The sequence below is a fragment of the Strix aluco genome, chromosome 28 (genome assembly GCF_031877795.1).
Source record: "Strix aluco isolate bStrAlu1 chromosome 28, bStrAlu1.hap1, whole genome shotgun sequence".
Taxonomy (NCBI): domain Eukaryota; kingdom Metazoa; phylum Chordata; class Aves; order Strigiformes; family Strigidae; genus Strix; species Strix aluco.
In genome coordinates, this window is record NC_133958.1 from 1,366,807 (window position 1) to 1,390,052 (window position 23,246).

A 23,246-nucleotide genomic window follows, 5' to 3' on the forward strand; every position below is an offset into this window, starting at 1 on the left:
TGGGGGCACCTTGGGTGGGACTGTGGCACCCAGATAGGGTGGGGGCACCTGAATGGGCAGGGAAGGGAGAACTTAAGCAGGATGGGGGTACCCAGATGGGATGGGGTGTCCTGGATGGGATGGGGGGGGCCCAGATAGGTTGGGGACACCCAGATGGGAGGGGGCACCCTGGGTGTGCTGGGAGAACCTCAGATGGGGCACCCTGGGTGGGGTAGAGGAACCCTGGATGAAATGGGGGGACCCTGGGCAGGATGGAGGGAACACAGATGGGATGGGGAGACCCTGGATGGGCTGAGGAGACTGTGGGTGGGATGGGGACCCTGGGATGGGATGGGATGGGATGGGGTGGGGTGGGATGGGGTGGGGGGATCACAGATGGGATGGGGAGACCCTGAATGGGATGGGGAGACCATGGGTGGGATGAGGGGACCCTGGACGGGATGGGGGGAACCAGGATGGGACAGGAAGACCCTGGACAGGATGGGGGGACCTGCGCAGGATGGGGGGGGACCCTGGATGGGATGGGGGGACCCGGATGGGACAGGGAGACCCTGGACGGGATGGGGGGAACACAGATGGGATGGGGAGACCGTGGGTGGGATGGGGGCCCTGCGCAGGATGGGGGGGGACCCTGGATGGGATGGGGGGACCCGGATGGGACAGGGAGACCCTGGACGGGATGGGGGGAACACAGATGGGATGGGGAGACCGTGGGTGGGATGGGGGCCCCGGACGCGCCGGGACGTGGCGGGGACACGCCGTCGGTTGTCGCCCCGTGGGCAGGGGCTCGATCCGCTCGGAGCGGGGCCGGGCCGGGCCGGTCGGCGGAGCCGGTGGCGGGCGGTGGGGCGGTGCGAGCGCCCTGCCCTGCCCCGCGGTGTCGGTTTGCAGCCGGGCTCCTCCTCCCCCCGCCGCCCCGCGCATTCCCGACCCTCCCGGGCGGCGGCGGCGGCGGCGGCGGGGGCCCGGCGGTGCCGGAGCGGGCGGCGGGGCCGGACCCCCACCATGCCGCAGCTGGAACCGGCGGGGGGGGACGACCTGGGGGCCCCCGACGAGCTCATCGCCTTCCAGGACGAGGGCGAGGAGCAGGACAAGGGCGCGGGGCGCGGCTCGGCCCACGGGGACCTGGACGAGCTCAAGTCCTCCCTGGTCAGCGAGACCGAGAACCGCGGCACCGGCACCGGCACCGGCACCGGCTCCGACTCCGAGGTGAGCCCGGGGGGTGGCGGAGGGGTGGCGGGGGGGGAGGCGACCCCCGCCCGGCCCCGCTCACCGCCCTCTCCCCGCAGGCGGAGCGGCCCCCGCAGCCCCGGGAAAGTTTCCAGAAGCCGCGGGACTATTTGCAGAAGGTACCGGCTCCGCTCCCCGCTCCCTGTCCCCCCCCCTCCCGGTCCCCTCCCCGCTCCCGGTCCCCGCCGCATCCCCTCGGGACCATCCGACACTTCGCAACTTCTTTGTTTCCGCCCCCGGCTGCGGGCGGGACCCCCCCCCCCCGTGTCCTCCCCCCACGGAGGAACCGGTCCCGACCTCCCCCCCGCGGTGAGTCTGGCCCCTACCGGCCCCAGGTCCCGCCCCCCCGCTCGGTAACCGGCCCCCGGGCGCTTCCCCATGGATGGACCAGTGCCCACCCCCCCCTCCCCCTCCCCGGAGGAACCGGGCTCGGGACCCCCCCCCCGCAGCTGGGGCCTTTCCGGGACTGACCAGCACCGGGACCCCCCCCCCGCCCCGCTCCGCCTCGGAGGAACCGCCCCTCGGGACCCCCCATGCAGCCAGGATCCCCCTGCCGGGGGGCGACCAGTCCCAGGACCCCCCCTTCTGCCAGCCCAGCCCCCTCCCCCCCCTGCAACCGGGACCCCCCTCCCGCGGCGACCGCGCCCCCCCCCGCAGCCGGGACCCTCCCCCAGAAGAACCAGGGACTTGGGCACCCCCAGAGGGAGCTACCCGCGCCCCCCACAAGTGGGGGGGTCAGACCCATGACACCCCCACCCCCCCCCACGCCTCTGCAACTGGGACACCCCCCCGGAGGAACGGCCGCTGGGACCCCCCCTCCCGCGGGGACCGCGCCCCCCCCCCCCTTCCCAGCAGTTGGGACGCCCCAGAAGAACCGAGGACCCCCCCCCCAAGGGACTTGGGCACCCCCAGAGGGTCCTACCCATGGGAACACCCCCCCCCCCCCCTCCGTGGGTGTATCCCCCCCCTCCCCACCGTCTCCTGACCCCCCCCTTTCTTCTCTCCCCAGTGGTCAGACGACAGCAAGATGGGGGGTTTTTTAAGGGCCCCCCGTACCCCGGTTACCCCTTCCTGATGCTCCCCGAGCTGGGCAGCCCCTACCTCGCCAACGGAGCCCTCTCCCCCGGCGGCGCCCGCACCGTAAGTGACCCCCGGCCCCCCCCCCCGAGACCCCTTTTTGGGATGCTCAGACCCCACTTCGGTTTGGGCCAAACCCCGTCCCGAAGGAAGGCAACTGCTTGGTGCTAAAAAAAAAAAAGAGGAAGAAATTGGGTTTATTCCCTTATTTTTGGTTCACTTTGCCCCTTCCAAGGGGGATGCACCCCGGGGTGGGGGGGGGGAGGTTTGGGGGGGTCTCACTCCGGGCACCGGCCCCGAAACCTGACCCTGACTGCGCCGCTTTTCTCATTTAAAAGGGCTCCCTTCGACTTTTAAAGCTCTTAATGGGCTGACATTGTCTGTCCCTCCCTGGCGGCGAGAAAACTGATTAAGCAAATTGAGTGAGCGGTAGATGGAGGGGGCGGGGGGGGCGCCAAGGACAGCGGGATTGACCCCCCCAACCTCACCAGCGTCCGGTCTGCACCCAAACCCTCCCAAACACCAACCTGGGCCAGAAATACAAACTGGTGTTATAAACACAACCTGCTCCGTACGCACCCGTACCTGCCTCAGTTTCCCCTCCCGGTAACCCTGGGGGCGTCCTGGGGGGGCTGGCCCCCCCCCCCCCTCGGCAGGGATGCGGTGCCCGGCCGTGGGACCCGCCGCATCCCGGGCTGGAGCGTCGCGCCACGCGCGGGTTCTTCTGGGGTTATTTTTTGGGGTTATTTCTCCGTTTTCTGGGTGTTATTTCTCCATTTTCTGGGTGTTATTTCTCCGTTTTCTGGGTGTTATTTCTCCGTTTTTCTGGGGGTTATTTCTCCGTTTTTCTGGGGGTTATTTCTCCGTTTTTCTGGGGGTTATTTCTCCGTTTTTCTGGGTGTTTTCTCTCTCTCCAGAGCCGCGGTGGTGACACCTGATGGCTTTAAGCCCGTTATTTCCCGGGCTCTATAGGAAGCCGTGTTACCATATGGAATATATATAGGATGGCAAAAGTTGCTTCAACTAAAATGGCTTAAAATCCCCGGTGCGGGCTCACCGGCCGGGATCCTGCGTTCTAGCAGCGTCGCGGGGAGAGTTTTCTATATTTTGGAGGTTTTGCTTTATTGAAGCAACTGGTTTGAATGGTTGTCGAGCGCGAATCCCAGCCCGGGGAGGGCGGGGGGCCCCGGCCCGGCTGCTGGATTACATAAATATCCCCGTGTTTGGCCGGCAGCCGGGTGCTGGATAAAGGTTATATTCCCAATTTGTCACTTTTGGTATTACTACATTTTGGAGATGATGCACAACTGGCCACGATCCCAAATACCGGCGAGGAATAAGGAATAATTAAAAGGGACTGGGGTTGGGATTGGTAGAAAACAGCCACTAATGATGATTTAATGAATCCCAGAATGGGGGATTAATTAAGAGGGGCTGGGAAAGGAGCTGATGTTGCATCCTGGTTTTGGACCCGGGGCTGATGTTGAGCTTGGAGAAGGGCTGGAGGGATGAGTGGGGATGGGAAAACCCCGGATTGGGGCCGAATCCTGCCGGATTGGGATGTTTCTGTGCAGAGCTGAGCCGGGGGCGCCGAGCAAGCGAGGGCATCGCGGTGGGGGCAAACGTGGGGTGCTGGGAGGATTTTTGCGGGTGCACATCGTGTCTCGATGCGAACGCGAGGGCTCTCGGAGCCGAATTTTGCTGCGCCGCCCGGGGCAGGGTGAGGCCTCGCCATATTCCACTCGTGCAATGAAAGCGTCTGAGCTCTGCGCCGGTCAGCAAACCCCCCCCCCACTTTCCACGAGCTCCCACCGGAGCGGCGGCACAGGGATCCCCTGGATCCGGGACAGCATCACACCAGCGATCCCGGAGCGGGTCCGGCCGGGCCCAGCATCACCCGAGGGCACCGAGCCCTGCACCGACAAATCCGCCGCCCGCCTTCATCCCGGGAGGCTTCGAGGCAAGACCCAACACGTGAAGCGCAGAGGTGGTAGAGGCAGGAGGCCACCGAGCAGCCCTGGGAGCTTTTTTTTTTTCCTGTCTCCTTTTTTTTTCCCCCCATCCATCGGGGGGAAACGAGCTGATCCGCAGGATCCGGCCATCCTGGTGGCTGTGGCATCCTCGCCGTCGTGCAGCCGGGGCGCTGCCGACTGAACTGTGTGACTCTGCCGCGTGAAAAAGGAAGATCTGGGGGGAAAAAAAACCCCAAAACCCAAATAATTTCTGTGCCTGGGAGATGCTCTGAGGAGGCAGCTGGGTGGGCAAAGACGCTGGGGATGGACGTGTCCGTGGATGTCCAGCAGCGGTGGAACCACTGGAGGATTTTTTTTTGGAGTAACAGGCAGGCAAGCCGGTGTTCTCGCACCTCCGCTCCAAAATATTTAGAAATCTGGAAAACATTTAAAAATCTGGAAACGTGAGGCCTTTGCACGCCCCAAAGCAGGCGAACCGCCTCCATCGCCGTGCAAAGCCGAGGGGCACCGAAGCGACAGGCTGCTCGTGCCCTTTATGAATTCACTTTGCTCCGATATCACCCGTGTTGTTTCCAAACGGGACCCTGAAATTTGGGGTGTCCCCTTTAGTATCATTTTTCTGGCGATTCCTGGCCGGGGTGGTATTTTTTCTGGCTCCTCGAAGCCAGGGGAGGAATTTGGCAGGGTGTGAGGGTGGCATTGCTGTTCAGAAGCAGTGTTTTAGCCTGGCTTTCCTCACGGTTGCACCAAGAATGGGAATTGGGGACCCCTCAGGCTGGGTTTGGCTCCCTGGGATCATCGGAGCTGCGATTCCCCAAAACATGAAGATACCCAAGGTGGGACGGAAAGGAAAAGCTCTGGGCACGCACCAGCACCACGAGCTGGATGGAATCAAACCCGTGTTGCTGCCACGCTGGATCCATCCCGTCGGGATCATTTGGAGCCGGCGCCTTTTATCCCAAGCTCAGAAAAAGCTGGATCCGTATCGGGGCAAAATTGCACCCCAGGATCCTCCTCCGCTCCCCAGCTCAGGGAGGGGGAGGGAGGGAAATCAGCCGCTCAGCATCCCCAAACCAGGCACGGCACCGCCGGGGAGGCGAAGGCGAGACCACGCGTTGGCGGATAAAAAAAACCTTGCAGGGGTTGTCATTATTTCCTCCCCCCCCCAAAAAAAAAAAACAGTTTAACCCCAGGAATTCAAGTCTGGAGGTGAGTATTTAAATAAACCCAAACCTTCCTCAGGCGTGGAAATTCAGCCGAGGCACCCAAACAGCTCCCCGCGCCACGCAGCGATGCACGCCGCTGTAATTAATGCACATTGGCGGGTTGCGGTCCCAAAATAAATGAGAAAAAAAAAAAAAAAACATAACCTGGACTTGTTTCGGCTTTTTTTCCCCCGTTCCTGAGATGAGCTCGCGATCCCCACGCGGGCTGCAATACAGAGGCATATCTGTCTGCAAAAGAAAATATATCCTCTTAAACACGCGGCTGCCAAGAAAAATGATTAAAATACAGATTTTTGGCAAGAAAGAGGGTTGCTCCGAAAAACCGGCGGGTCTTGCCGGAGGCTCCGGCGGCAGCTCTGGCTGAGTGGGGAGGGTTTTGGCGCACGCTCCTTGGGATGTGGGATGGAGGTGTTGGGATGGGGGGGGGGACTTTTTTCGGCTGCGGGGGCTCGCTCAGCGCTCGGCATCCTCTAACCGCCGTGGTTCGTCCTTCCCCAGCCGAGCTCCGGGCACCTCCTTGGGATTTGCTGGTTTAGTTGGGATTTCCCCCCCCTGGCAGCGCAGGCTTCCTTCTCCACCTGGAAAATATTAAGGAAAAAAAAAAAAAAAAAAAGGGTTTTTCGCACTTTTTGGCTTCTTCACGTCGCCCCGTGCAGCTGCCGGGCCGAGCACATCCCTCCCGGCAGCGAACCCTTCCCGTGCCTCAGTTTCCCCGCTCCGAGGTGCTCCTGCCTGTTGAGCCTTTGCACACAATGGGCCCTTTATGTCTCCTCCTTAATTATGCTATTCGGCTAATTACCCTGGATTTTTTTTTTTTTTTTTTTTTGGGCTAAATGAGACCTACAGGAGGTTTCCACTAACCCCCCCAACTTCTCCCTCCTCCCTCCCTTTTCCAACACGATTCCCAAATTAAAGCAATGAAGTAAGTGCTCGGGGCGACTCTCATAAGACCTGGTTTTGTTAAGGGGACTTAACGCGCATTCATCATCTTTCTGGTATTCTGAGCAGCTGCTTTTCATTAGTTTTTCTTCCTTGAAGTCGCTGGCGGGAGCGGGGGAAAGAGGAACCCAGAGAGAAGCGCCCGGCGCATCCCGGCCGGAGGAAGAGGAGGGTTAAACGCGGGGGGGGGGGGTATAGAGCTTGCGCCGTGTCCCGTCTCTCCGTGCTCGTATTGGGGTTTGAGGGTGTTTTGGGGGGAGAGGGGGTGGTTTGGAGTGTGATGGGCTGGGTGAAAGTACTCCGAGGAGGAGGAGGAGGAGGAGGAGGAGGAAGGGGTGATGGTGGTGTGCGGCTTCACGGCTTGCTTCTTTTTTGGGGTGGTTTTTGGCAGCGATGTGACCCTGTGCGTGCACCCCGGGAATCCCTGAGCCGTGGGAATCCCGCCCGGAGCCGGGGCAGGGGGCAGGGGAGGTCAGCGGGCTCTGACGCCGGCTGAGCCGGTGTCCCGTGGGTGCTGCCGGGGGGTACAGGACCCCCTCAGTGCTCCTCCCAGCCTGGGCGCGATGTCACCCGGCGGGATGCAGAGATGCATCTCCAGAGGTGTCAGCCCCCAAAATCATGGGGTTTGTGTCCGGTGGTGCAGTGACAGGACCCTCTTCACCCCAAATTTCCACATCAGTGTAGCTTCGAGTGACTTTTTCCATCATCCCCACACCTTGGATGGGATCTTAAACATTTAACACGTGCGAAAGTCCCTTAAAAACCCCTTCCCTGACTGGACAGGGCGTGTCGTATCCCCAGGGATGCTCTGGGGGGGCTTCGGAGCGGTGGGATTTTTTTTTTTTTGCCGGGGCGGGGATGAGCCCTTTGCACCCGCTGGATTCCCCCGGCGCGGATGCAGCCGCCGCCTGAATGCGGGATGAATGGAGCCATTGAGCGTGATGGACGGGAGCTGAAAGCTGCAGACAAAAGCCTCGGGGCAAGCGCGGAAAACTTGTTGCCGCCAGGTTTGGGGAGCGGGGAGGGAACCGCTGGCCGTCGGGGGTCCCGGCTTGCGCCGATCTTGTCTTGCTCCGTGGCTGGGTGCACGCATGAGGGATGCGCGGGGTACCCATGGGTGAGGGATGCGCGGGGCGCCCATGGGTGAGGGATGCTCAGGGCGCCCATGGGTGAGGGATGCTCGGGGCACCCATGGGTGAGGGATGTGCAGGGCACCCATGGTGAGGGATGCTCGGGGCGCCCATGGGTGAGGGATGCGCGGGGCGCCCATGGGTGAGGGATGCGCGGGGCGCCCATGGGTGAGGGATGCTCGGGGCACCCATGGTGAAGGATGCGCGGGGCGCCCATGGGTGAGGGATGCTCGGGGCACCCATGGTGAAGGATGCGCAGGGAGCCCATGGTGAGGGATGCGCGGGGCGCCCATGGTGAGGGATGCGCGGGGCGCCCATGGGTGAGGGATGCTCGGGGCACCCATGGTGAAGGATGCGCGGGGCGCCCATGGGTGAGGGATGCTCGGGGCACCCATGGTGAGGGATGCTCGGGGCACCCATGGGTGAGGGATGCGCGGGGCACCCATGGTGAAGGATGCGCAGGGAGCCCATAGTGAGGGATGCGTGGGGTGCCCATGGGTGAGGCCAAGCTGTTCGGGGTGCCACGGCCGGGGCCAAGCTGTTCAGCAGATGCCAGCCGGCGCCCCTGGTGCAGCAACGCGGGGATCTGTGGCTCGAGATGAGGTCGGCTTTAAGCGCCACCTCTCTGAGCTCATCCCAAATGGGGTTTTTTGGGGCTTATTTTTCAGCTCCCAGCCACTCTTTCTGGTTTCCCGTCCCGGTGTTGTCTCCATTTCCCACCCGGTTTGTGCCGGGGTCCGCGTGCTGATGGGTTTGGGTTGCATCACGGGAATGGTCAAGCATCCTTCATCCAGGGGTTTTAAACACCCAGTGCTGCGCCCGTTGCACCCCCAAATCGGTGTCCCCACCTGGGATGGCCTTTGCCTGAGCTGGGTCACCCTAGAAATGCCAGGGGGGGACAACGCGAGCTGTGGGGACCACCCGAGACGCAGCATCACCCCCCCCCACCCCGTATTGCCCCTTTGCAGCCCTTTAAAAAACCCCAAGGGGAAAAGAAATAACCCCACCAGGAATTTTTGGGGTTCTCCCTGGTGGGATGCGGGGACGTAGGAGACCCCCCAAAATGTCTCGTCCCCGCTGGAAACCGCCAGCCCAGCATTTGTGGCCAACATCTGGAGGAGATTATTTGGCTGGGAAGCAGCTCGGAGGGGAGCGAGGCGGGGGGGGGGGGGGAAGGATTTACGGCTTGTTTCTGGGGCTGTAAATCCCAGCTGTAATTGGGATTTCTCCCTCCCTAATTATCCCCAGGGAAGCGGAACGCGGCGGCTCCCGCGGGGCTGGGATGCTCTTCAGTTCCCCCCCCCTTTTCTTTGACACGAAGGTGATTTATTGGAGCGCCAGGGACACCCGACACCCGGCACAGGAAGGCGAGAAGCTGGGTCCCCCCTGCCCGTGGCTCTCCGGCCCCTTCCCTGCCGTCACTTCCAGCTCCAAGGGGACGAAAGTCCCCGCGGCTCCTGGCCTTGCCCCCGCGCTTTCCACGGCCCGTGGCTGCCTTCCGGAAGGAGCTTTTTGCCCTCTTCCTCCCCCTTCCCCCCTCTTTTTCACCCATTTCCCCCCTTTCTTGCCCTTTTCCCCCCCCTTTTTGCTCTCCCCTTCCCCCCCCCCTTCCCCCCTCTTTCCCCCGTTTCTCCCCGTTTCCCCCCCTTCCCCCCTTCCCCCCTTTCCCCCCTTCCCCCCTTTCCCCCCTTTCCCCCCCTTTCCCCCCCTTTCCCCTCCCTTTTCCCCCCCTCTCCCCCCATCTTCCCCCCCCTCTCCCCCCTCCCCCCCTCTTTCCCCCCCTCTTTCCCCCCCTTTTCCCCCCCTTTTCCCCCCTCCTTCCCCCCCTTTTCCCCCCTCCTTCCCCCCCTTTCCCCCCCTTTTCCCCCCTTTCTCCCTCCTTCCCCCCCTTTTCCCCCCCTTTTCCCCCCCTTTTCCCCCCCTTTTCTCCCCCTTTTCCCCTCTTTTCCCCCCCCTTTCTCCCCCCTTCCCCCCCTTCCCCCCCCACTTTGGGGCTACACCACCTGCAGCCCCCCTCCCACATCCCACTTTCCACCAAACCTCCCCCACAGCATCCCAGGTTCGCAGCCCAGGCACCTCCCGCTGGGAAGATTTGTGGGACTTCCAGCTTTTTTGCTCCCAGACTCAGAGTTTTATCAATCAGACGACACATCAAGCCTAGAAAACCCATTTCTTTCAAATATCGCATCTCTCTTTGACCCCCTGAGCTGTCAGAAGCAAAATTTGGCTGGTTTTAGCCCAAACGAGACAGGGATGCTGCTCAGCGCCAGGATCTTGGGATGCGATGGGACTGGAGCATCAACCCCCCAGACAAAGATTTTTGGGGGCTCATTAATCATCCCACAAAACTCAATTTTCCGCCTCATGCTTGGCCTTTCCCTTCTCCCCCTGCAAGGTTTTGGGATGTATTTTGGGGAAAAAGGGCCGGAGCGGAGGCGGGAGGGGAAGGGCGAGCTGTCAGTTTATCCCGCAGCTGTGTAAACAGGCTGGGAGCGAGGAGGGCTGGGGGGGGTCGGCGGGGGCTGCGGCGGGGCCGTGTTCAGGCTCGCCAAGCCCAGAGGCTTGCAAAGCCCCGGGAATTCCGCCTGGAAAAGGCGATGGCACGGGGACGCGGGATTTGGGGTCACCGTCCCCCGGCGGCTCCCGGGGATGGAGGTGGGGCGGGAGGGACGGACGCGGGGGATGTGCCAGCGAGATGCTTCCCCAGCTGCTCTCCAGCTCGCCCGGGGGGGTTGGGATGGGGGTGAAGCGGCCCAGGTGCCGCATTCCTGGATGTTCTCCGCGGCCGGTGGTTCCTGCGGGGTCGGCTCCGGGCTGGAGCACGCGCAGGCAAAGGGAAAAGCCAGCGCGGAGGCTTTTCCCCCCGCGGCGGCCCGTGGTGGGGTTTTACCCAGGAAAATGGCAACTCGGGTCCCAAACGGACCTTTTCTCTCCTAAAATGAGAGGCTGGTGGGCGCCAGGCCCAGCGGAGAGGAGCCTGCTGTGAGCCTGCGCCACCTCGGTGGGACGCGCAACGGCGGGACGATGGGGTGTGCAACGTTGGGGTGTGCCACGTTGGATGTTGGGATGCGCAACGTTGGGGGTGTGCAACGTTGGGATGTGCAACGTTGGGGTGTGCCACGTCTGGGATGTGCAACGTTGGGGTGTGCAACGTTGGGATGTTGGGATGCTCAATGCTGGGATGTGCAACGTTGGGATGTTGGAGTGTGCAACGTTGGAGGTGTGCAATGTTGGGATGTTGGGGTGTGCAACGTTGGGGTGTGCAACGTTGGGATGTGCAACGTTGGGGTGTTGGGGTGGTGCAACGTTGGGATGCTCAACGTTGGGGTGTGCCACGTTGGGATGTTGGGATGCTCAACGTTGGGATGTTGGGATGCCGCAACGTTGGGATGCTCAACGTTGGGGTGTTGGGGTGTGCAACGTTGGGATGCTCAACGTTGGGATGTCGGGATGCGCAACGTTGGGATGCTCAACGTTGGGGTGTTGGGGTGTGCAACGTTGGGATGCTCAACGTTGGGATGTTGGGATGCGCAACGTTGGGATGCTCAACGTTGGGATGTTGGGATGCTCAATGTTGGGATGCGCAACGTTGGGATGTTGGGGTGTGCAACGTTGGGGTGTGCAACGTTGGGGTGTGCCACATTGGGATGTTGGGATGCGCAATGTTGGGATGTTGGGATGCACAACGTTGGGATGCTCAACATTGGGGTGTGCCATGTTGGGATGTTGGGGTGTGCAACGTTGGGATGCGCAACGGTGGGATGTTGGGGTGTGCAACGTTGGGAGGCGCAATGTCGGGATGTTGGGATGCGCAACATCAGGATGTGCAACGTTGGGATGCACAACTCTGGGATGTGCAATGTTGGGAGGACGGGCGGTGCCTGGAGATGGGACACCGGGATGAGCAACACCGGGATACACAACGGGAGATGCAATGCCAGGACATGCAACACCGGGACGCGTGATGCCAGTGGAACAGCAGGACTTGAGATGCTTTGACATGTGACGTCAAGACACACAACGCCGGGATATGCAGCGCTGGGGTGTGCAACACTGCGACACACAACACCAAGACACACAACGCTGGGATATGCAACACCACGACACACAACACCGCGACACACAACGCTGGGATATGCAACACCATGACACACAACACCAAGACACACAACGCTGGGATATGCAACACCGCGACACACAACACCAAGACACACAACGCTGGGATATGCAACACCACGACACACAACACCAAGACACACGATGCCAGGATGTGCAATCCTGGAACGTGAGACGCCAGGATGTGCAATCCGGGGCCATGAGATGCCGAAACACGCGACGCTGGGACATGCAACACCGGGACATGCAATCCTGGGACACGCGATGCCGGACACACAACGCTGGGACGTGCACACCACGACATGCAACAATGGGACACGTAATGCCAGGCCCGCGACGACTGGGACACACAGCGCCAGCCCTGCTGCCCGGCCAGGCCTCTTCCAGCAGCGCTTTTCCCCCTTCCCCGGGAAAATGTCTCGGCTGGGATCGCGCGCGCAGGAGAGAAGAGGAAATCCGCTCATTAAAGCCCCTAATTGGGCATTAGGGGATCCCACGGCGTTTGCGCCTCCTCCCCGAGCGCGGAGGCGAAATGCTGCCGCCGCTGCCGTGCGGCACGACCCCCCCTCCCCCTCGGCACGCTGGCTCCCGGCACGCCGCCACCACCACCCCTTCCTCCGGCCGCTGGGGCCACGGGGTGGCCGCTGGTGGGGGCTCCCCCCTCCCCGGGGAGGGGACAGACAGACAGACAGGAGACTTCATTGTGGTCCTACAGCTCTGGCAGGGAAGGGGTTAACTCCCTGCTTTTAATTGTGGGGTGGCTGGTAACGAGGAACCAGAACTTGCTCTAATCTCTCTGGAATGTGACCGATTTTCAACTATTTTCTTCTTTTTTTTTTTTTTAAATAGCTCCAATCTGCCGCTCGCGCGCGGTTCCCGCACGTGGTGGTACAGTGGGAGCTGTGTCCAGGCAGGGGCCAAGGGGAAGGCGGGAGGGGGGGGGGCCCTTCATTTTTCCACATTACCACTGAACCGTTCGCCAGCTCCCCCCCTCTTTGTATATTTTGAAAGGGTCCCCCCCTTCCTCTCCCCTCCCCGGCCTCCTGAAACGGCTTCAAAATGAGAAGCAGCCTTTTATATACCCGGCCTTTCCCCAGCCGCCGTCCCCCAGCGGCTTCTCCGCTTACAGAATAGACGAGAAAGCCCCCTTTGTGATGGGGGCAGCGGGCAGGGGACGCTGAGGCGGAGCCGAAGGCGCCCGTTGGGGACGCGGGGGGCATCTCCTGCCTCACCCCAGCACGGCCCCGGGGCTGCCGGGCGACCACGCGCGTCGTCCCAGCGGGGCTGCGGGGATGCTCGGGGCATCTCGTGTCTTGGACTGGCCCAGCCGTGGGGATCTTGGGGTGTCCCGTGTGGCACCCTGGTGTGGCTGCAGGGATGCTCTGGGCACCTCATGTCACCCTGGGTGTAGTCGTGGGGGTGTCGGGACATCTCGTGTCACCCAAGCGCAGCCGTGGGGATGCCCAGGGAGTAGCATGCACCGTCACGGAGATGTTGGGACATCTCGTGCGTGGCCCCAGTACAGCTGTGGGGATGCTCAAGGGCACCATAACGTGTCACCGTGGGATGGCTGTGGGGACGTTGGAGCACCTTGTTTGTTGTCCCAGTGCAGCCATGGGGACGTTGGGGCATCCCCTGCATCACCCTGGCACGGCCATGGGAATGTTGGGGTACCTTGTACCTCATCCCAGCATGGCCACGGGGATGTTGGGGCACCTTGTACCTTATCCCAGCACGGCCATGGGGACGTTGGGGCACCTTGTACCTCATCCTGGCACGGCCACGGAGAAGTTGGGGCACCTTGTACCTCATCCTGGCACAGCCACGGGGACGTTGGGGCACCTTGTACCTCACACTGGCATGGCCACGGGGACGTTGGGGCACCTTGTACCTCATCCCGGCACAGCCACGGGGACGTTGGGGCACCTTGTACCTCATCCTGGCACAGCCACGGGGACGTTGGGGCACCTTGTTGCCCTGGCATAGCCACGGGGATGTTTGGGCACCTTGTATGTCACCCTGGCACAGCCACGGGGACGTTGGGGCACCTTATACGTCGCCCTAGCACGGCCACAGGGATTTTGGGGCACCTTGTACCTCATCCTGGCACGGCCACGGGGACGTTGGGGCACCTTGTACCTCACACTGGCATGGCCACGAGGATGTTGGGACACCTTGTCATCCTGGCATGGCCATGGGGACGTTTGGGCACCTTGTATGTCACCCTGGCATGGCCACAGGGACGTTGAGGCACCTTATACGTCGCCCCAGCACGGCCACGGGGACATTGGGGCACCTTGTATGTCACCCTGGCGCAGCCACGGGGACGTTTGGGCACCTTGTACCTCACACCGGCATGGCCACGGGGACGTTGGGACACCTTGTCATCCTGGCATAGCCATGGGGACATTTGGGCACCTTGTATGTCACCCTGGCATGGCCACGGGGACGTTGGGGCACCTTGTTGCCCTGGCATAGCCACGGGGACGTTTGGGCACCTTGTATGTCACCCTGGCACAGCCACGGGGATGTTGGGGCACCTTATACGTCGCCCCAGCACAGCCACAGGGACTTTGGGGCACCTTGTACCTCATCCCGGCATGGCCACGGGGACATTGGGGCACTTTGTATGTCACCCTGGTGCAGCCACGGGGACGTTTGGGCACCTTGTACCTCACACCGGCATAGCCACGGGGACATTTGGGCACCTTGTATGTCACCCTGGCATGGCCATGGGGATGTTGGGGCACCTCAGGCGTCCCCCCCAGACGCAGATGCTGCCACAGCCCACCCCAGGAGCATCTCTCGCCCAAGCCCTCTCCCCATCCACGCGACGCTGCATTTCGGTGGCACGTGGGGCAGCGGCAGCAGCAGCGCTCGGCTCCTTGGAAGCAGCCCGGAGTTGTACGGCAGCCAGAGCCCGGGGCTTCCCCGCCGCAGCCCGGCAGCTTTGATCACCCAGATTTGGAGGACGCATCAAAGCCCAGAGCTTCAGGAAAGCGGCTCCTCCTGTAGCGGGGGGCGCAGGGTGCACGGCAGGTCACGGCGCGAGCCCGCGCGGGTCACGGGGCCGCTCGCATACCAAGCGTGCTCCGAGCGCGCGCGCGGCGCCCTGGCTCCCTGCCTCCTCCGCGACCGGCCTTCCGAGGAGCAGCCGAGGGCTGCGGCTGCTTACGGGTCCCCGGCACCCGTGGATCTGGCAGTGCCAAAAATCTCCCCAAAAATCTCTAAAATCTGAGGCGGTGAAGCAGGTTTTGGGGAGGATCCCCTGCACCAGCAGCTGCGGGAACGGCCGGGCCGTGGGAAATCCTCCTCGTTGGGACCACGCTGCGGGCGGGGGGGTTCCCTGCGGCGGTGCCATGGGCGTGGGGTGGCCCCAGTTTGGCAGCGGGATTGTCCCCGTGGCTCCCAGTGCGTCCCAGTACGCGGCGTCGTGTCTTTGCTGGGATGTGTTGGGCGGTTTGTGGCTTGCGCAGAGGTGTGGGGTGTGTGCGGGTGCTGGCTGGGATGGGGGGTGCTGGGGGGATGCTGGGAGAAGTGCTGGAGATGGAGGGGGGGTGTACTGGGGGTGGAGAGATGGTGGTACTGGAGTAGAGGGACGATACTGGGGATGGGGGGGTGTACTGGAGGTGCAGGAGGGGATACTGGAGATTTAAGGGGGATACTGGGGATGGAGGGAGGATACTGGGGATGGGGGGGATACTGGAGAAGGGGGGAGGGTACTGGAGATGGGGGGAGGATACTGGAGATGGGGGGGGGATACTGGGGATGGGGGGGATACTGGAGAAGGGGGGAGGGTACTGGAGATGGGGGGAGGATACTGGGGATGGGGGGAGGATACTGGGGATGGGGGGGATACTGGAGATGGGGGGAGGATACTGGGGATGGGGGGAGGATACTGGGGATGGGGGGGATACTGGGGATGGGGGGAGGATACTGGGGATGGGGGGGATACTGGAGATGGGGGGAGGATACTGGAGATGGGGGGAGGGTACTGGAGATGGGGGGAGGATACTGGAGATGGGGGGAGGATACTGGGGATGGAGGGAGGATACTGGGGATGGGGGGGATACTGGAGATGGGGGGAGGATACTGGAGATGGGGGGAGGGTACTGGAGATGGGGGGAGGATACTGGGGATGGAGGGAGGATACTGGGGATGGGGGGAGGATACTGGAGATGGGGGGAGGATACTGGGGATGGGGGGAGGATACTGGAGATGGAGGGAGGGTACTGGGGATGGAGTGTGGATACTGGAGATGTAGGAGGGATACTGGAGGTAGATGGGAGATACTGGAGGTGCAGGTGGAGATGCAGGAGATGCAGAATGATGCCGGGGGTGTGCTGGAGATGCAGGAGGGGATGGGGGGTGCAGGAGGGAATGCAGGGGGGTACTGGAGATGCTGGAAGGGGTGCTGGAGACTGGGGGAAATCAGGAGGCGATGTGGGGGGGGGATACAGGACATTTGGGGGGGCTGCAGGAGGCAACGCAGGCGAGGATGCGTCTGTCCAGCCGTGGAAGAGTTAACGCTCCCCACAGCTCCTCGCTGGGTTTTCCTTCCAGCTGCTTCGGATCAGGAAGGTTTGTACGGCGGGGAAATTCCTGCACGCAGCTGCGGCCCGTCCAGGCCACATTCCCCAGCCCCGGCATCTCGCGGGACGCGCCTCCCTCCCGCCGTCTGCCGGGAAATGCCTCCGGCCCCCCTCCGCCGAAAAACACAACACAAAGCACCTTTCTTTCGGGGGCTGCTTACGTCCAGTGCCAGGGAGACAAACCCTTGTGTCGCAGCAAGGTTTAACCCAGGGAGAGGGGAAAAAAACCCCAAAAGCCCCATATTTGCCTTCCCCCGCCCCCTCCTTGCGATACGGGGCTGGTTTCTTGCACCCCGGCAATTTGGGGTTGGTGCCAGTGCCCCCGCGACTGGGGACAGGGAGGGCACCCCCCAGCACAAAGGCCATCCTGGGGCTGAGCCCCCCAGGCTTGTGTGATGCTGTGTCCCAAAAAGTCTCTTTTTTGGGGTAGGATGAGCTGGTATCGGTGCAGGCGGGTGGGGAATTGCGGGGAGGGGATGTGGGGGCTTGGGGCTTCCTGGCAAGACAGCACCATTTGGGGTAGAGATATGGGGTTTGGGATTGGGGGGGTTAGCAACATTTGGGGCAGAGGTTTGGGATTTGCATCATTTGGGATTTAGGATTTGGGGCTTGGAACCTTTTATGGGGCCCATAGGGGTGCACAGGGCTGAAAACAGCCCCATGTGCCCCCAAAACCCCTTTGCCACCAGCCCAGGATGTCCTCCATGGGTTGGGGTGTCCCCGGCTGAGTGTGCAGCCAGGGCTGGGGGGTGTTTTGGGGCTGGGGGGGTGTTTCGGGGCTGGCGGAGGGCATCAGCCCAGCTCTCCTGCAGTACCTGCAGATGAAGTGGCCGCTGCTGGACGTGCCCGCTGGTGCCACGCTGAAGGACAGCCGCTCGCCCTCGCCCGCGCACTTGGTAAGAGCAGCTGAATCCCACCACGGGGAGGGGTTGCCCAGGGGAAAACCCCACTTTGGCCCCCCCATGATGTTCAGAATCCCAGAATCCTTCAGGTTGGAAAAGCCCCTCGGGATCATCGAGTCCAACCCTCAGCCCGACTCTACAAAGTTCTCCCCTACCCCACATCCCCCCACAGCTCATCCAAACGGCCCTTAAACACCCCCAGGGGTGGGGACTCCACCCCCTCCCTGGGCAGCCTATTCCACTCTCTGACCACTCTGGCGGGGAAACATTTTTCCCTCCTGTCCAGTCTGACCCTCCCCTGTTGCAGTTTAAAGCCGTTCCCTCTCGTTCTGTCACTAATCCCCTGGGAGCAGAGACCAGCACCAACCTCTCCACAACGTCCTTTCAGGGAGCTGCAGAGAGTGATGAGTCTCCCCTCCCCTTCTCCTCCTCACACTGAACAGTCCCAGCTCCTTCAGTCGCTCCTCACAGGATTTATTCTCCAGGCCCTTCCCCACCTCGTTGCCCTCCTCTGCCCTCGCTCCAGCCCCTCGAGATCTCTCTCGCATTGAGGTGCCCAAAACTGGACACAACCCTCCAGGTGTGGCCTCACCAGTGCAGAGCACAGGGGGACTGTCACCTCCCTGCTTCTGCTGGTCACACTAGTGCTGATACAAGCCAGGATGCCGTTGGCTTTCTTGGCCACCTGGGCAAGATAGTTGCTACGATGCCCATGAGGGGGTTCTTTAGGGGGGGGTGGCTGTTGTTTCGCTCTCCCACATGCTCTTCCCTCGCTGCCCCACAGTCCAACAAGGTCCCGGTGGTGCAACACGCCCATCACATGCACCCGCTGACGCCGCTCATCACCTACAGCAACGACCACTTCTCGCCGGGCTCGCCACCCGGCCACCTCTCACCAGAGATTGACCCAAAGACGGGTGAGCATGAGGTGGGGGGGATGACATCGGCCGAGATGGGACACGTTTGGGTGAGCAAAGGGACTGTGACAGTATTGGGGCCATGCTGGGAACAGGGTCCTCTCTGCCGGATGGTCCCGCTGCTTCCCAGGTGGTTTTCAAGGCCGGTCCCTGGGGGGTGGGAAGGGGACGGAGCCGGTGGCCGGGGTTGGGTCCTTGCCTGGTCGCAGGTTTGGTTGGGGTGCGTGGGGATCCCCCCAGTCTCCATTATGGTTCTCTCAGCATCCTCTCCCTGTGCTCCAGGTGTGCAGATGGGTGCTGGGAGGGAGATGGGGTGCTCGGAGGGAAATGGGGTGCTGGGAGGGAAATGGGGTGCTGGGAGGGAAATAGGTGCTCAGAGGGAAGTGAGGTGCTTGGAGGAAGACGGGGTGCCCAAAGGGAGGGTACTCGGATGAAGATGGGAGGCAGACAAGGTGCGTGGAGGCCAACAGGGTGCTTCAGAGGCCGCCATGTCCGTGTTTAACACCACTTCCACCCCCCCCCCCCGGCAGGAATCCCGCGGCCGCCGCACCCGTCCGAGCTGCCCCCCTACTACCCGCTGTCGCCAGGAGCCGTGGGCCAGATCCCGCACCCGCTGGGCTGGCTCGTGCCGCAGTAAGGATGGGCTTGACCCTGGGCTGGGGGCTCACACCCACCTCCGTGTCCTGTGAGCCCCCCGTCCCCCCGAGACCCTCTTCCTCTTCCCACTTTACCCACTTTTCCCCTGCAAGCTCAGTGGGATGCCAAGAGCTCCCGGGGGGGTTGGGAAGGGACGAGCTCCCCACTGCTGGAAATTTTGGGAATCATCAGGATAGAGATCAGCCAGAGACCAGTCCAAGGGCCCCCATGAACTGGGGAGGGATATTTTTTCTACTAAAGATTGTGCGTTTGCAGGCAAGGCCAGCCCGTGTACTCCATCCCTCCCGGCGGCTTTCGGCACCCCTACCCCGCCCTCGCCATGAACGCCTCCATGTCCAGGTGGGTCTCGGCAGGGACAAGGGACCATTCCCGGGTGTCCCGGAGCTGGCAGCGGGTTTTTGACCACTTCCCTGAGGACGATGCGGGACTCGGCCCCGCAGCAGCGTCAGCAGTGGGTGCTCCCGGGGAGACCTGCATGTGCACAACCCAGGAGGTTGCGATGGCCTCCTCAGTCAAAAACAGCCCCAGGAGGGTGCTGGGTGGTCCCCATGGGTGGGGGAAAAGTGACGTCCCGTGGACTCAGGGCATCGCTTAAGTTGGGTCCATGTTACCATCCTGCACAAGCTGGGGCAGGATCCAGTGTAAAACCGGACCCCCAGCTGGAGTAAGACTGGTGGTCTCTTAACCCAGGAGGTTCTCAGGAGGGTTTGGGGTGGAAACTGGGGGCTGTTGGTGCCCCTGGGGAGCTGATGAGTCCTCCCCTCTCACTTCTTCCGCTGCAGTTTGATGTCCAGCCGTTTCTCCCCACACATGGTCCCGCCACCCACCCACGGGCTGCACCCCTCGGGCATCCCACACCCAACCATTGTCTCGCCCATCGTGAAGCAGGAACCCACCCAGCCCAGCATCAGCCCCGGAGGCAACTCGTGAGTGGGGGGCGGGACAGGAGCTCATCCCCTGGGTGCCCTGTGTGGCGCAGGGCAGGTCCTGACCCGCTGTCCCGCTCGCTGCAGGAAATCCCCCGTCACTGTCAAGAAGGAGGAGGAGAAGAAACCCCACATCAAGAAGCCTCTCAACGCCTTCATGTTGTACATGAAGGAGATGAGGGCCAAGGTGGTGGCCGAGTGCACGCTGAAGGAGAGTGCTGCCATCAACCAGATCCTGGGCAGGCGGGTACGGACACTTCCCTTGGCATCAGCTTCACACCCACGTGCTGCCCCGTTTGTGACCTTAAAATGGCTTTCAGCCCCCTTTACGCCACCTCTCCCCATGGTTTGGCCCCTTGGCCCAGGGCATCACCAGCCCTGGAGGTCCCAGGGAGATGGTGGGGACCTGGGTGGGAAGGGGATGGGGTGGGCTAGGAGCTCTGCAGCCCCAGGACAGTGTGTCCTTGGGACCAGCAGCGTGGCTTTGAGGTTTCCAGCGTGGCTTTGAGGTTTCCAGCGTGGCTTTGGGATTTGCAGCCTGGCTTTGGGGTTTCCAAGTGTGTCTTTGAGGTTTCCAGCCTGGCTTTGAGGTTTTCAAACATGGCTTTGAGGTTTCCAGCGTGGATTTGAGGTTTGCAGCCTGGCTTTGAAGTTTCCAACATGGCTTTGGGGTTTGCAGCGTGGCTTTGGGACTGGCAGTGTGGCTCTGAGGTTTCCAGCGTGGCTCTGGAGTTTGCAGCGTGGTCTCTTCTCCCCCTGCAGTGGCACTCGCTGTCGCGGGAGGAGCAGGCGAAGTACTACGAGCTCGCACGGAAAGAGCGGCAGCTGCACTCGCAGCTCTACCCGACGTGGTCGGCGCGGGACAACTACGTAAGTGTGGCCCCCCCGAGCCCTGCGGCGGCGGGGAGCGGCCGGGAGGAGGCCTCCCCTCCTGTGCCGGGTTCCCGGATGGCTCCTCTCCCAGGGGTTTGGCTGGTGGGAGGGTGCTGGCTGTGCTGTCGGTGTTAGGGGTGCTGGGGGTGATGGCGCTGAGTCCCTGGGGATGCTCTGCCCCATCAGTGGCTCCTGCAGCCCCGTGAGCTGCTCTGGGGCACCATCAGCACCATTTCTCATCTGTCAAGCAGCCCCCAAGGGCTTTCTGGTGGCAGAAAGTCACATGAGAGAGATCTCGAGGGGCTGGAGCGAGGGCAGAGGAGGGCAACGAGGTGGGGAAGGGCCTGGAGAATAAATCCTGTGAGGAGCGACTGAAGGAGCTGGGGCTGTTCAGTGTGAGGAGGAGAAGGGGAGGGGAGACCTCATCACTCTCTGCAGCTCCCTGAAAGGACGTTGTGGAGAGGTTGGTGCTGGTCTCTGCTCCCAGGGAATTAGTGACAGAACGAGAGGGAACGGCTTTAAACTGCAACAGGGGAGGGTCAGACTGGACAGGAGGGAAAAATGTTTCCCCGCCAGAGTGGTGAGAGAGTGGAATAGGCTGCCCAGGGAGGGGGTGGAGTCCCCACCCCTGGGGGTGTTTAAGGGCCGTTTGGATGAGCTGTGGGGGGATGTGGGGTAGGGGAGAACTTTGTAGAGTCGGGCTGAGGGTTGGACTCGATGATCCCGAGGGGCTTTTCCAGCCTGAAGGATTCTGTGATAAGGACTTGATAATATTTTCCAGGGCAAGAAAAAGAAGAGAAAGCGAGAGAAGCTGGCCCAGCAGCAAAGCCACGACACGGAGAGTGAGTATCCCCCCCGCCAGCCTCCTCCCTCCTCCAGCTTCCAGCCGCTCACACCATCCTCCGTTGTTCCCAGGCTCCCTGGCATCCAAGAGCAAGAAGCCGTGCGTGCAGTACCTGCCGGCCGAGAAACCCTGCGACAGCCCCGCGTCCTCCCACGGCAGCATGCTGGATTCGCCCGCCACGCCGTCGGCCGCCCTGGCATCCCCGGCCGCGCCGGCCGCCACCCACTCGGAACAGGCTCAGCCCCTCTCGCTCACCACCAAACCGGAGGCCAGGGCTCAGCTCGCCGTGCATTCGGCCGCCTTCCTCTCGGGCAAAGCTGCTTCTTCTTCTTCTTCCTCCTCTTCCTCCTCCTCCTCCAGCCTCGGCAGCCCGCCCTCGCTCCTCTCCAGACCCATCCCCTTCACCTCGGTGCCCTCCACGGCTCTCCTGGCCTCGCCTCCGTCCTTCGCGGCCGCCATCCCCTCCCCGCAGGCTGCCCTGGCCGTGCTGCAAACGCAGCCCCTTTCCCTGGTCACCAAACCTGCTGACTAAGGGAAAAACTCGTCCCCCCCCTCGTCCCGTCCCGTCCGTCCCCGCCCTGCTGTACATTGCAGAAGCCACAATCAAGATTCAAATGCAGCCAAAACCATTATTGGTCAATATTTGACCCTTTCTGAACTCTTTTTTAAGCAGACTCTGGAGGAAGGGGCTTTCTGCTCAGAGCTGCTGCCAGCAGTTGACCTAAAGACCGTTTTTATTAAAAAAAAGGAAAAAAAGGAAAAAAAAAAAAAAAAAGGAAAATAAACCCTCCACAAGCTGCCGACGATGGAAATCTCCTGCGAGCTGACCGTGGCTGTGGGCCGAGCGCCCGGCGCTGCCACAGGGCCCGGCGCTGCCGATGGCCCGGTGCTCCCACGCACGGGCATGCCGGCACCGAGCGTGGTGGGCGTTGAGCTGGGGCCAGTGCTCCGTCCCGGAGGCAAGAGCAGAAACGTTGGCTACCGACCCGGTGCCTCCGGATGCTCCCAAGTCCTCCCGTCCTGCGGCTCTGCTCCCAGCCACAGGGATTGCCCTCGCTCCGTCCCGGCAAGGAGCCGGATCCTGCCCTGAGGATGCTGCACCGTCGGCCCTGCTCCTTCCCGCGGTCGTGCTGGGGTGGGCAGGATCCAGGGCTGAGCCCTGGGTGGGGGTTTTTTCCCCTGGAAACCCTGTTATTTTTCACAAAAAGAAATAAAACTACAGCTGCAACTTGCTGCGTGAGCGTGGTCAGTGGGGGAAGCGCTCGCTCCGTGCCCGTCGCCACCTTCCCCCGCCAGTGCTTGAGCGTCGCTTTGCCCCCGGGAAGCATCTCGGGATGGGGCTCTGGTCCGGCCCCAGAGCGGGGCACAGGGCCAGGCACGGCCCCAGCCTGAGAGCATCACCCAGACACCTCCATCGACAGGCACAGCGGGATTTTGGGGTGTCCATCACCAGGCTGTGATGCAGCGGGCGGTTTGCTGGAGAGATACAGGCAGGAGGATGCGGGGGAGCAGGTAAAGCAGTTCAGGGGGTGCCTGAAAAAGCCGAGGAGTGTGAGTCACGGGTGTGTATCTCACGGCCAGGAACTGCAGGATGTCCTGGGCCTGCTTCTTCCAAACCAGGAATGAAAAGACAGATTAGGATGAAAAAGCACCTGCACAAAGCAACCCAGGGTCAGCCCATGGGTTTTCAACCACTCTGGAGTTTTGGGTCAGTTGAAGCTAATCGAGACTCTTCCATCTCCTTCTATATTTAACAGGAAAAACACCTATCGCAAAGTTTTCCCGTTGAAAGTCACAAATCTGTTTTCTGTTGCAGATTTAATTCGGAGCTGCGCCTGCCCAAA

General features: G+C 62.1%; 1 protein-coding gene across 1 annotated transcript; it reads left to right on the forward strand.

The window, feature by feature from the left end:
* Window positions 1-935: 935 nt before the first annotated feature.
* Window positions 936-22,630, forward strand: TCF7L1 (transcription factor 7 like 1). Its single transcript, XM_074807988.1, has 13 exons — window positions 936-1,209; window positions 1,290-1,349; window position 2,145; window positions 2,240-2,370; window positions 17,096-17,179; window positions 17,970-18,102; window positions 18,633-18,735; window positions 19,015-19,098; window positions 19,542-19,685; window positions 19,773-19,932; window positions 20,448-20,555; window positions 21,340-21,400; window positions 21,474-22,630. The coding sequence occupies exons 1-13, from the start codon at window positions 1,006-1,008 to the stop codon at window positions 21,932-21,934; spliced, it is 1,734 nt and encodes a 577-aa protein (XP_074664089.1). The 5' UTR covers window positions 936-1,005; the 3' UTR covers window positions 21,935-22,630.
* Window positions 22,631-23,246: the final 616 nt, after the last annotated feature.